The following is a 13,913-nucleotide window of genomic DNA, read 5'->3' as shown; positions in this document are numbered from 1 at the left end:
TTGCTCTTTATGACATGATATGTAATGCCTGCAGGTGGTTGTGGGAGACAAGGAGTGTGATGTAATGCCTGGCTTCATGCTGTACATCACCACAAAATTACCCAACCCTGCCTACACCCCAGAGGTCTCAGCCAAGACTGCCATTATTGATTTTACCGTTACAGTGCATGGCTTGGAGGATCAACTGTTAGGTAAGCGTAATGCATCCTCATAGATGCTCTTTTTGTTATACATTTTGTTGTTAATTTTGACGTATGTTGTTAGCCCTCAGGGAACAAATGCATGGTTTTGATTGGAGATGCTCTTACTGTTACGTTATTATTATTATAGATTTTAAAAACTTTCAAGAAAAAACAGTATACTAACATAGTAGTACTATTTTAGATCAGAAGAGTTTAGCAATGTGTTAGATATAGGAAGTGATGAGTGATGACTGAACTATAGGTCGAGTCATCAGGACAGAGAAGAGTGATCTAGAAAGTGAGCGTGTGGCACTCATTGAGGAAGTCATGGACAACAAGCGAAGGATGAAGGAGCTGGAGGACAACCTTCTCTTCCGCCTTACATCAGTACAGGTGAGTGAAGAGACAGGATGACTGTCAATTGTGATGTAAAGAATTTTGCTTATTATTGCCTGCATATACAGTAAAACCTTACCATCTCATAATAATTGGTCTCCTCAATCCCCAAATGACCTTAATATTTTCATTCATCATACAATACATAAAAGAACATTTCAGATATTAGAGAAAATATGAGTCAATATATGGAATCAGAAGAGAATATTCAAGCATAGAGATCTTCAATAACATGAAGAGGTCTGTAGATAGTTTTTTCTTAACATTTTTTTAATGTAATATAAGATTGTACGTACTCTTAATACAAGGTTCACTTGTAGTCTTAACTACAAGGTTTTCTTGTAGTGATAAGATAGTCAAGGTTGGTCAAAAACTCCTTTAGTTTAAGAGGGAATACATAGTGTATATGAGTGGAGGATGTCTTTATTCCAGGGTTCATTGGTAGATGATGAGGACCTGATCATGGTGCTGCATGACACTAAATCCACTGCCCAGGATGTGAGTACCAAGCTGCACATTGCCTCAGAGACAGAACGCAAGATTAATGGTGCCCGTGAAGAATACCGGCCAGTGGCTACCCGAGGCTCCATTCTTTACTTCCTTATCACGGACATGGCAGTGGTCTCCTGCATGTATCAAACATCCCTCCGCCAATTCCTCATTCTCTTTGACATGTCCATGAATAAGTAAGTCATTGCACTCATGTGAATTGTTTAAATGGTCATTGATTTTGTAGTCGATATTTAAATGAAAGAAATTTTACTCAGTTTTGAGATACATATTCCTAAATTTTTCTGACCTGACAGGATTTGGTCTTTCATTGGATAAATAATGTTTTCTTTTAGTATCTGTTTATGGTATTGGCAGTTTCATGGCACTTGCACTGCCAGACACATGATATCCAGTAGAGCTTTCATTAACATAAATATAGTGGAAAGTCTGGAGAAGTACCTGAAACTTCAAAGAAAGGTTCTAGACTACTACTAAGGCTTCCATACTGAATCTATGTGTCGGACTGAATTGCTTCAACTGCACACTTGAAGGAGATCATGCACACATAACCATTCAAGTTGTCATATTCTAAGGATGTTTGATGGTATTACAGAGCTGACCGCAGTAATAATCCCAAGATAAGGATCGGCAACGTCATCCGGTTCCTTACTCTGACTGTATGGAGGAACGCTTGTCGGGGCTTTTATGAGCGCCACAAGTTCCTCTTCACTCTCCTTCTGGCCATGAAGGTGGACCTCCAGTGTGGCCACATCTCTCATGAGGAGTTCATGAAATTTATTAAAGTATGTGAAAACAGTGTTCTATCTTTCTTGGTCTTTACCAACTTTAAGACTGATTATTGTATTTTATGGCTTGCAAAACGCTGCATCTTGGAAGATGCACCCTAATATTTGAAAGAAATTTCTAAGAAAAAAAAGTCGTTCTCATACAAGAACACATTCACCATATACCCAACCACTGAACACAAAAACATAAGAAGCAAGGAGTCTGCAAGACACTATTGTTTCATCACTCATTACAAATTTGCTGAAGCACTCACCACAAATTTATAACTATGTAAATAAAAACACCATAGGTAAATAAGTACACACAGTGAAGCAGTCCATCTCTCCTTATTTTAGTGGCGGGCGACGGCACGTATTGGACGTATTGTTTACATTACGTAATCACTTGTCCTCAATTTCAGAGGTTTGGCATTCGGAAATTCCAGTGTTTCAGAAATTTGGGAGGCTGAATAACTTAGGTTATTAAAATAGCTGAATACGCCAATCGCTGAAACCGAAAGCATCAATGCTGCAGTTCGTATTTATTTTATTTTGCAATTGTGCTTCACAGGCTTTATCAATGTGAATATAATTCACAAGTGGAGTTTTGACTATTGTTTCAACGAGTAAGCCATTTGGATGTTCTATTAATAAAGGTATAAAGGCACTTGGCACGTGTGTGCGTTCGTGTGTATGTATGTGTGTGTTGCTATGAGAGGAGGGAGCGGCCCGTTTTCTCCACATGACGAGTAGGCTCCAGGAAGGATTATGGTATTGGAAATACCTGTAACAGCTAAGTACTGAGTTTACATCATATAAAAGGCTGAATTAAATAGTACTTAAGCTAACATCATAATGTAATGACTCAACATACAAATCCAGGTCGTTATTGGTCAAGTGTCCAAGCTCACTTGAGGTTGGGTGTTGCCTTACTACAACATTCGTCTTGGAAGCCGCACCAGTATTTTTCAGGATACTTTTTAGGAAAAAAAGTACGTCCTGTAAGCTATAAAATACGGTAGTTGCAAAGCATAGTGGAAGATCCTTAATTCAACTTTCCTAAAACTCAGTAATGCTCATCATGTAAGAAACTAGTAAAACCTTATGACCACAAATTTCAAATCCCTGCTGATTCACAAACCACTACTTATGATATATATATACTGTTAAGATTGATACGTTCAAAAGATAGCCATAAATATTATTTTCCTTTTCAGATTCTCATTTGATGTATTTTTCATACATGGTAATTTATTTTCAGGACATAAATATCAAAAGTTAGATAGTGAATTTATCGTACCCATTTTGAAAGTTCTGTACAATTTACGTTTAAAAATCTTAATTATTTTCTCTCTCTCTCTCTCTCTCTCTCTCTCTCTCTCTCTCTCTCTCTCTCTCTCTCTCTCTCTCTCTCTCTCTCTCTCTCTCTCTCTCTCTCTCTCTCTCTCTCTCTCTCTCTCTCTCTCTCTCTCCATTGTTTGTGAGCTCTCAAAGAGAAAAGAACTTATTCATTTTTTCCTTTCTGTGTTTGCTCAGGGTGGTGCTTCCCTGGATCTAAAGGCAGTGCAACCCAAGCCCTTCCGTTGGGTTCTGGACATCACGTGGCTCAACCTGGTTGAGCTGAGCAAGCTTTCACAATTCAACAACATCCTTGACCAGATCACTGAAAATGAGAAGGATTGGCGCCTCTGGTTTGAGAAAGACAAACCAGAGGAGGTGTGTATATACAAATCATCATCATCTATATTTAACTTCCATCATTCAGATTATTACTGTTATCTTATATAATCTATTATATCCAGCATAATAAGAAATAGAAAGAAAGGAAAAGACAATAAAGAAGAGAATATATGAAAATGAGGCAACTAACATGTAAAATTCAGTTACAGATATTGCCTAAGAATTCCTGAGGGGTGACACTTTTCACTTTTCTGCTCACGCACAGGAGGAGCTGCCGTGTGGGTATTCACGGTCTCTGGACATGTTCCGTCAGCTGTTACTCATCCGGTCATGGTGTCCAGACCGTACCCTATCACAGGCTCGTCGCTACATTCGGAGTCAGTACTCTAGTGGTGGAGAGATTGACTTTACAGGCAACCCCCACTTAACAAAGGGGTTACGTTCCTAAAAAATCCTTTGTTAAACGAATTTTCATTAAACGAACAAATTATAACAAGTTTAACCCCTGGCTTCAGCTTCCATTGAGAGTAAACAAAGTGAGAGTGCATCATAGTACAGTAAAAGGTTTAATGGAAGTAAAAATTATGAAGTTAAACATTTAAGCACTTTAATTTAAGACTAAGTCATTATAATGTACACTAATGTATGTATGTAACTTTATAATGTTGATGATCTTAAATTTATGAAGGGAGGGAGAGTGGAGCAGGAAATATACTAGCTGGCAACCTGTGGAATGTAAACAAAGGGTGCATCATTGTACAAAACTTATGGATCACATTTACACAAGGATTTCCATTTTATCCATTGCAGTCACAAGTTCAGGTGGTTCTTTTAGCTTGCAAGGAAGATATGATCTCACCAGCCTTCTTAATAGAGTCTGCTGACTTGAAAATGGTAGACAGTAGATGGAGTCAAGCCATGGTGGGAAGCAATGCGATTAATTTTCTCGCCTCTCTCATGTCTGTGAATAATATCCAGCTTCACTTCGAGAGTAAGAGACTTCCTGGTCTTCTTAGCAATGCTAGGCAACATTGCAGGGCGTTTTGGTGGCATGTAAAGCGAGGGAAGACGAGCTACTGCTGACATTGTTATTGTTTTGAACTAGGGGGAGTGAGTGGTGCGCGTGATGTCCACGAGAGGCACTGGTGTATTCAAAAGCCTGTCGGCTTGCGTGATACGGCGTGGTTTTCAAACTTGGAAAAAATTACCTGGATAATATTTAGTTAAAGCGAGTTTGGTGTTCGTTAAATGAGCAGATGGTAGTAAAAGGAAACCTTCGTTGTAGCGAAATTTCATTGTGTGAACCTTCGTTAAGCGGGGGTTGCCTGTATTTTCAATTATCAGTATGATTTGTTCCCTTGATTCATTTTGGAAAATAACTGCAGTTTTGATGGTTATATCCGGAATCATAACGTATTCCTTATGGCAAATAAAGACTGCATTTGATGGCTCATAAGATGCATGGGCTCATAAGACACACCTAGTTTTGGCAGACACTGAAATGAAAAAAAAAGATATATGAACAGATTTAAGCTCTGAATATAAAGTGAAGGATTTCACCTGATATCTGAAGACTCACATGCATTTAGATAATTATTAGATCACAATATTTTGCATTTAAAAACTTGATTTTGCTAGTAGGCTGTGGCTTGTGATGTAAACATATACCTGGCATATGGCATTAGCAGTGACTGTGAGAGTCGGAGACTACAGGGCTAATGATCATAATTTTTTCTTATAATTTTTTTTTGCATGTATGTAAGATAAGAATATTAAAAGATAGGTACAATTTTAATGGTATGAAAGTGTGTCTTATCTCAGGGAGTAATGGTATCACACTAAAGAACACAGTGAAGCATGCCTGTGTCAAGATCAAGATCATTGACACCAACCACATTTGTTTTGGTTCATACAATGCGCTGTATATGTCACTTGGCAAATTCTTCCTGGCTGGTGTCGTTCTATGTGAATTACCAGTAAGTATGACTTACTATATATTGATTGGCACCTTGAAAAAAAAAAAGTTGATTTTTGGTGTAGTACCAATCATCACTTTGTTTACATCTGTAAAGTTGTCTGGAGTTTGATTTTTAAGCCTTTGTTTACTCCAACCACTGTCTCAATACTGAACCCTGACCTCATAGGATGCAGTGTTTTTATGAGCTATCAAATACAGTAAGCATCTTCTGATATTTGTATTTCATGAAGTGATTGTGCCATAATGTCTGATAGCTTTAACCTGAGACTTTACTGTAGGTGCATTGGGTGAGCAGTATGCAGACAGTGTTATCTTGGACCTAGAGGCAACGTGGGAAGAATCAGACAACCGCACACCTCTCATCTGCTTCCTCTCCCAGGGATCAGACCCATCAGGGCAGATTGAAATCCTATCCAAAACTAAGGAAATTGGTAAGTTTTTGTTACAGTTTGGGATGGTGAGCTTTGTGATACACTCAGGTGTGGGCATGTAGAACTTGGAACCAGAGAATATTTCAAGTCAGGGAATTTCCTTAACTTAAATATAAGTAAACCACAGGTTGATTTAATGGTCTGCTGTATTTGCTGTAACAAGAGTTTAGCTTTAATTCATAAGAGTTAAAAGGCTCAGTTTTTCTCATCACAAAAGTCTAGGGGCAACTTTCAACTTACGACACCTGTTAGTTGTTATGTTTGTTTAGATTGTCCTCACTTGCTACATTTGTTCGGCAGAGATCAGGTTCATATCTATGGGACAAGGGCAGGAAGCCCATGCTCGGCGCCTGTTGACTGAGGCCATGGCTGCTGGCAAGTGGTTGTTGTTGCAGAACTGCCATCTTAGCTTGGAGTTCTGCCAAGAAATACTGGACACAGTAACAGAATCCAGTAATGTCCACAAGTGTTTTCGTCTTTGGCTCACCACTGAGGTTCACACTGCCTTCCCCATTGGTCTGCTGCAGGTGATGTATAAAGTGGCATTAGATTAAGCACTGAAAGTAGACATTAGGAAATATGTGGTAGTAGAAAGATTTAGCATGAATGTCTAATCATCAAAATATGTTCTTGGTCATAAATAACTGAAACTTTAAATACATTAAGATACAAGAAAAGTACATTTTTTTTTTTCCCTTTTTTTCATTAGTATGTCTGCAGTCATTTTCTTGTTATATGAGATTAATTTTATCTTTAACTGGTATTTGTGATCTCTGTTAGGTAAATAATAGGTTCTTTTTCTCTCTCTCATAAGTGCTTTCTGTTTTTCTTTACAGATTTCCATAAAGTTCACAAATGAGCCTCCACAAGGCATCCGTGCTAGTCTCAAGAGGACATATGTTGATGTGTCACAGGTGGGTGCATGCGATCTCAAGAATATCAACACACCTGATTATAATTCATGAAATTTAAAACTTGATGCTCCACAATGGACATCCTCATATGTGCATTCTTGTGATGTGTGATAATATCACTCATCACAACCTTACTTCTACAGGACCTCCTGGACTACTCCAATGCTCACCAGTGGCCACGACTTCTTTATGCTACTGCCTTCCTGCACACAGTGGTGCTGGAGCGTAGAAAATATGGAGCACTCGGATGGAATGTTCCTTATGAGTTCAACCAAGCAGATTTTCAGGCATCAGTCCAATTCATCCAGAATCACCTGGATGACATGGACCCTAAAAAGGTCAATCAAAAGTCATGTTTTGAATGTAAACATGTTTGGCTCATATTCATTCACTTGTCATAGAGGTTCAGTACTTGCACAAAAGAGTTCTTAACTGGCCTGCATTACATCTTTCCAGGGTGTATCATGGGTGACAATTTGCTACATGTTGGGAGAGATACAGTATGGTGGCCGTGTGACAGAGGACTTTGACAAGCGCCTTCTTCTGACCTTCCTTCATGTGTGGTTCAATGAGCGTCTTCTTACATCAGACTTTAGGTGAATGGAACAAGCATGACAATCAACTTAAAGAACACATTAAAAACTTCTTTTTTTATATATTTATATTATTCAATGTTGATTCACCAGCCTTCATGGACAAAGAGAAAGCATCTGACAAAGTTGATAAGGAAGTCCTTTAGGATATCCTTGAAATACACATTTCAGGTTGGTAGTTGCTGAAATTAATAAAGTCTTGTGTGATGGTGGAGGGAAAGTTTTGAAAAGTTTTCTCTTGAAGCATAGAGGAGACAAGGATATACTCTTATGATATCTCTGTGATTGTTTAATATTCTTATGAATGGGTAATATGGAGATGCAGAAGCTCTTCTATTGTGGTAATTTTATTGCAGGGATGCTGCTTCTAGAAGGAGGAAATTGTCAGAGAAATAGATAGATACATAGATTCAGGAAATAGCCATTATGTTACAATGATTTGTTCTGAAATTAAGTAAAGAACTTTTTCATATACTGATATTTGAAGTAATTGGAATAAGTCTTGATGCAGGTTTTATCAAGGTTACGGACTCCCCATGTGCAAAGGACAAGCAGACTATATTGAATATATCAATCAGTTACCAGCAACAGACTCTCCAGAAGTGTTTGGCTTGCACCCAAATGCCGACATTACGTGAGTTCCTGTTTTTATTTCATACAGCTTCTGTTTTGGGTTGTATTTAAAGTAAAAGTTTAATATTTCACTTGCCCCATTGTGAATCTGATTTGAAATTTTTTTTTTTTTTGAGGAGTAGTAGTTGATGGTTATGATGAAGGTAAAAGGAAATGGTGATGATAAAAGCCGTACATGTAATGGCCAATACATGTCGTTGGCAGGTACCAAATTAACACAGCCAAGAGCATCCTCGACACCATTCTGAGCATGCAGCCCAAGGAGGGTGGGCAACGTGGTGGGGAGACTCGTGAGGCTGTAGTGTCTAATCTGGCCAATGACATGCTTGGCAAGCTTCCTCCTGATTATATTCAACATGAGGTGATGTCTCTAACTGCTTTATTTTATAGTATCTCATGGTCTCTTTTTACATAGGACATGAGATGAGAGTAGCAATTTCAGCACATTATTTTTTGGATTAGTTTTCACAGACCAATTGAGATCTATAGTCTCTTACTACTCATGTCAGTTTTCATTCTTTGACAGCAGGACCTATGAAAGTGAGAAATAAGGAATGTGGACTGTCAGTGCATTAATAATCTTAGTACATGATCAATATGTGTAACTGAGAAGCTATTTTGACACTTTCTTCTGATTGCAGATTAAAGAAGCCCTACAGAAGATGGGTGCCATCCTACCCATGAACATCTTCCTCAGGCAGGAACTTGATCGCATGCAAAAGGTTCTTATATTTTGAAAGAGTATCACACACTATTTTCTTCTCACTTTTCCCATATCTATATGGGGTCACAGTTTCTTATAAGCCTTTTCCACACTTTCCTGTCTATAAGGTTTCCTCTCTTTTGAGGTCCTTCTCTCTAAAGTCTTCCCATATACAATCATCCCATCCCATCATTTTCGTTGTCTTCCTCTTCCTCTTCCTCCCTCTGCCTGTAATTTCATCATGAATCAATCCATTCTTCATTTCTTCTCACACCCTATTATCACATTCAAAAAATATGAACAGCAAAAAATCAGTTATAACTCATCAGTATTTAATCTCTATTAATATGTGTATATGTATTTGCCATTTAATCCTTAGAATCTCATTATAAAAATCACACATTCTTGCATGTCTTTCCAGTTATAACTAAGAGAGTAACACTCTTTGTCTTGAATGTGTGTGTTGGTGCAGGTGCTAAAAGTGGTGCGTCAGAGCCTGCAAGACCTTCTCCTGGCCATCGAAGGGACCATAATCATGAGTGCCTCCCTAAAGGACATGTTGGATGCCATGTATGATGCTCGGGTGCCTGAACATTGGCGAAAGGTAAGTACAAGTATGGATACATGAGAAAGTTAGATGAATTGTGAATGTAGTCTAGTTTTAATGAAATATAAGATTATGAAACACAAGAAAATATATCTGAGGCTGGGAATAAGAAGTAAATGTCTTAATTTGTGGATTGACAGACTGTAAACTGGAGGAATGACCACAAAGACACTAGCAGATTTGCATTATACATTTAGTCTAGGATGCCAATTCTTGATCATTGTCATTATTCAGTCATGTATTCTAAATTTTCAATGACAGAATTGTTTTATCCATGGCTTTTACCTTGATGTGTCAGAAGTATTTATTTATGTAAAACCACCATGACCTCACAAAACTATCTTTTAAAATCAGAATTAATGAGTCAAAGGCTAAGTCTTTGTGGATAATATAAAAATTCAAATCACTCATCATTATAAATTGTTGAATGCTTTTATTTTTTTTTTTTTTTTTTATTTTATTTTTTTTTTCATCTATATACTTATTCTTACTTTTTTTCCACAAGTTGACAAGCAATCTATCACCAGGTGTCATGGGAGTCCAGCACACTTGGCTTTTGGTTCACAGAGCTGCTGGAGAGAGACGCACAATTCCGTCGCTGGTACACATATGGGCGACCCAAGGCATTCTGGATCACTGGATTCTTCAACCCTCAGGGGTTCCTCACTGCAATGAGACAGGTCACTTATAAGAATCTTTTATCTTCTTGTCACTTTTTGGTTTTGGCTCGCTTAAGATCAGTCATTGTGAAGTATAAAAACCATATATCACAAAGTGTTTTTATCTTTCAGTCACTTCTTGATTTTGACTCTGGCTTATAATACTTCTAATTAATCAATATCAATTTATTAGCATTCCACTCTGTGCCAACAGGAGGTGACAAGGCAGCACAAGGGATGGTCACTGGACTGTGTAATCCTGCAGAACTTGGTGACTCGCTTCAATAGAGAGGACATCCATGACCCTCCACCAGAAGGAGTATACATATATGGTCTCTTCTTGGAGGGAGCATCATGGGACCGCAAACAGGGGCGCCTCATGGAGTCTCGGCCTAAGGTGAGGTGTTTTTTATTGTTAATGTGATTAAGTTGAATGCTGAGGTTATTTTAAAAATTTGGCTGTAACTCTTATTGAGGTCAAAGAAGGAGAAAGGGGCAACTTGCATTGCATATTCTTGACTAATCTTGTAAGAGAGAGAGAAAGAGAAAGTGGGAGGAGGATGCATGTTTTGGAGACTGTTTGACCTTAACAATTACCCAAGTGTTTCAAAGCTCACACATAATCACAGAAAGCATTGGTAAATATATTTATAATAACTAATGACATAAATGGAAATTTCCACTTGTATCATGAATATTTTCAATGCATTATTGATTTGTGTTGTGATTAAGCATTAGCTGATCCCGTGCTTTACTCCCAGTGAAATCTAAAGCACTGAATTAGAGGGTGCTGTGAACTTGTCATCAATGCCAGTGTAACCTCTGAACATTTCTCTTTGTGTCTCAATATAAATGGGGCAGTCACAGCCTGCCCTCTAAAGTTAACTCTCTTTTTTTCACACTCAAAAATTTTTTTTAATAATAATGAAGTACGCACCATTCATTCAAAATTCAGAATTGAATATGGCAACTCCTACACTAGCCTCAGAGTCCCTTTCTGAGGAGACCATAAATATCCCTAGGTCAAACTGTTTTTCCAGCATCAACTCTAAATGTCTTCACCTACCCTCAAATTTTCTTAATTAATTTTTGCATATTAACATTCACTATCTTAGATCTAATTATCAGTCTGTAGAATACAACCTTTCCTTCACTAAACCTTATCTTCTTTTTCTCACTTAGATAACTAATAGTAGCCCCTTTTTCTATTCCCTCCTACTTTCTCTATCCTCATTTTCATTGAAAAGCTGGATGCTGAGTGTATGTGCATGCAAAGACCTCACTTGCTCTCATGCCATTGGTCTCAAATCTTCTAAGTTTTCCACTATTTTCTTTTTCTCACTCAGATAACTAATAGTAGCCCCTTTTTCTATTCCCTCCTACTTTCTCTATCCTCATTTTCATTGAAAAGCTGGATGCTGCATGTATGTGCATGCAAAGACCTCACTTGCTCTCATGCCATTGGTCTCAAATCTTCCAAGTTTTCCACTATCTGGCTATGACTACTGAGTCACTCTCTAGCCACATTTTATCTATGTTGTCTATCTCTCACCCAACTCCTCTGACTATAAGAAATTAATTTTTCCAGTGATCTCCATTCCTGGACACTTCACAGTTCACCACTTACTTTGGCTTTCCTTTTCCTTCCTGGTGAACTAGCCTTTAATTCTGCTGTCATCCACGACCTAGAACAACTGGTGCAATACCCTACTTGTATTCCTGATCATCTTGTAGATAGACCCAACATCCTTGACCTTTTTCTTACCTCTAATTCTTCTGCCTATGCTGTTACCCTATCTTCTCTGTTGGGCTACTCCATTACAACCTTATATCTCTATCTTTTCCTATCACTCTAATCCCATCTCAGGATCCCCCAAAGTGGAGTTGTATCTGGTAATTTTCCTCTGTCAGTCAAGGGAACCTGAAGAGATATTATGCTAATTTTCCTTGGAATGATTACTGTTTCTATGTCAGAAACCCATCTCTGTGTGTTGAGCACACATCTCTTTTTATCCATAAATCCTTAAATTCAGTATCATTAGCCAGCTTCCCTTTTCTTATCATAATTTCCTCCACCACCACCTGTGATCTCATTCTCACTTTCATTGGTCTCTTAACCCTGCACTAAATCTTCCCAACCTAATCACTTCCTCCACTTCCTGATCCAACTCCTTTGTGCTGTCCTGAATCTGTTTGATAATAGTTTTGGCCAATTCTCTCTTCTCACTCTCATGAACTTGTTTGGATTTTTTTTCTTCATCCCCAAAATTAAAAAAACATTTCCTCTTATCCACCGTATCCCTCACTAGATCATCTTTCTCCTTAATTACTTATATAACAGTGTCCTTTGTCTTTTCCTTAATATGCTTTATTACTACCTCTGAAAATTTAACTTTTTCCTCTTCCTGTTCCTGTTTCCAAGCATTTCATAATTCCTCCAATTTGCTCCACCCATTCCATTCTCTACTTTATCCTCCCCATCCTGTATTTATTTCCGTTGGTTCCTTAAGGAGTCTTCGTAGTCACAACATGTAGCCTTTAGTATATAATTTTGTTTCTTTATCTCCTGCATCTCCTCCTTCATCTCTTGATTTATTTCTCTTACTTTCTCACATTCCTCTAATCTCACTTTTAGTTCAGTGTTTTCTTTTATCAGTTTTTCTTGTTTTTCCATGATATTTGATATAACCCCCATCATGTATCTTATCTCCCTTTCCACGTTTATCAGCCTCCTCATATTACCTCTTTCTTCTCAAAATCCAGAAAAATTCTTATCCATAATATCTTCAGGCCAACAGGTGTCTCAGTAAACCTTTGGTTTTTAAAACATTGCATTTGTTTTGGTCCCTTACATTTGGCTGTGCTACCTAACTCCGCCTCTCTCTCCATTTTTCCATTCTATATGGTATCCAAATCTTATTAATTTGGAGACGAGAACCCTATGGCCCCCTACTCCCTTGTACATATGTCTAGGTCAGGCTCCAACGCCTGTTGAAGTGCTTTCCCTGGGAGCTGTTTTCCCACATCTTGTCTGTATGGTAGCAGCAGTGTGTGTGTGCTGTGGTAGATGGTCACTGTTCTTTTCCTAAATCTATTAACAGTGATGTTTCTCAGGTTTCTGTCATATCACTCACTCTCTTCCTATTATTCTTCTTGCTGTATTCACACTTACACTGATGATACCACCCTGCAATTTTTCACATCTTTCATAAACAACCAAACTTTCAGAAAGTAAGCAGATCACATAGGAAAGCTATAGAATGGCTGACTTCTGATCTCTCTAAAATTTCTGATTTGGGGAGACCAAAGTTAACCATGTTCAGTGTATAAAAACTTAATTCTTCTATCTATAAACTCAGCATAACCTTTCAGACAACTATTCTCTCTTCTTCAATGATACTCAACTGTCTCCCTCTTCTTTACTTAACATCCTCAATCTGTCCTTTACTTATAATTTAAACTGGAAACTTCTCATCTCATTTCTACCTAAAACGTTTTCTATGAAGTTTGGCATTCTGAGTTGTCTGTCCATTTTTCTTACCCCTCAATTGTTAACTCTGTACAGGGGTCTTATCCATCCATGTATGGAGTATGCTTCACATGTATGGAGGGCTTCCACTAATACAGTTCTTCTAGACAGGGTAGAATCAAAAGCTTTTCATCTTATCAACTCCTCTCTTCTGACTGCCTTCAGCTTCTTTTTCATCACCACAGTGTTACATCTGCTATCTTCTACTGCTATAACTCACATAACACACAGTCACAGAAAGCATTCCTAAATCTAATTATAAATGACTGGTGACTTAGCAGCAACCTATATAGCTATCTGCTATAGACTTAAAAAAAAAACTAGGAATTAA

General features: G+C 37.9%; 1 protein-coding gene across 1 annotated transcript in view; it reads left to right on the top strand.

Moving 5' to 3' along the window:
* LOC123516667 (dynein axonemal heavy chain 5-like) overlaps nt 1–13,913 on the top strand; it is a gene marked incomplete at its 5' end in the record, with an annotated part of 331,873 nt that overhangs the window by 315,868 nt on the left and 2,092 nt on the right. The window contains 17 exons of the mRNA XM_045276268.1: nt 35–191; nt 445–575; nt 1,011–1,264; nt 1,684–1,873; nt 3,392–3,571; nt 3,801–3,912; nt 5,792–5,944; nt 6,245–6,471; nt 6,781–6,858; nt 7,002–7,196; nt 7,315–7,454; nt 7,963–8,085; nt 8,289–8,445; nt 8,726–8,806; nt 9,260–9,391; nt 9,922–10,074; nt 10,268–10,450. Coding sequence (XP_045132203.1) covers nt 35–191; nt 445–575; nt 1,011–1,264; nt 1,684–1,873; nt 3,392–3,571; nt 3,801–3,912; nt 5,792–5,944; nt 6,245–6,471; nt 6,781–6,858; nt 7,002–7,196; nt 7,315–7,454; nt 7,963–8,085; nt 8,289–8,445; nt 8,726–8,806; nt 9,260–9,391; nt 9,922–10,074; nt 10,268–10,450 — 2,646 coding nt within the window. The remainder of the gene's footprint in view (nt 1–34; nt 192–444; nt 576–1,010; nt 1,265–1,683; nt 1,874–3,391; nt 3,572–3,800; nt 3,913–5,791; nt 5,945–6,244; nt 6,472–6,780; nt 6,859–7,001; nt 7,197–7,314; nt 7,455–7,962; nt 8,086–8,288; nt 8,446–8,725; nt 8,807–9,259; nt 9,392–9,921; nt 10,075–10,267; nt 10,451–13,913) is intronic.

Source organism: Portunus trituberculatus, chromosome 41, assembly GCF_017591435.1.
Source record: "Portunus trituberculatus isolate SZX2019 chromosome 41, ASM1759143v1, whole genome shotgun sequence".
Classification (NCBI taxonomy): domain Eukaryota; kingdom Metazoa; phylum Arthropoda; class Malacostraca; order Decapoda; family Portunidae; genus Portunus; species Portunus trituberculatus.
This window is presented reverse-complemented; position numbering and strand designations above follow the sequence as displayed.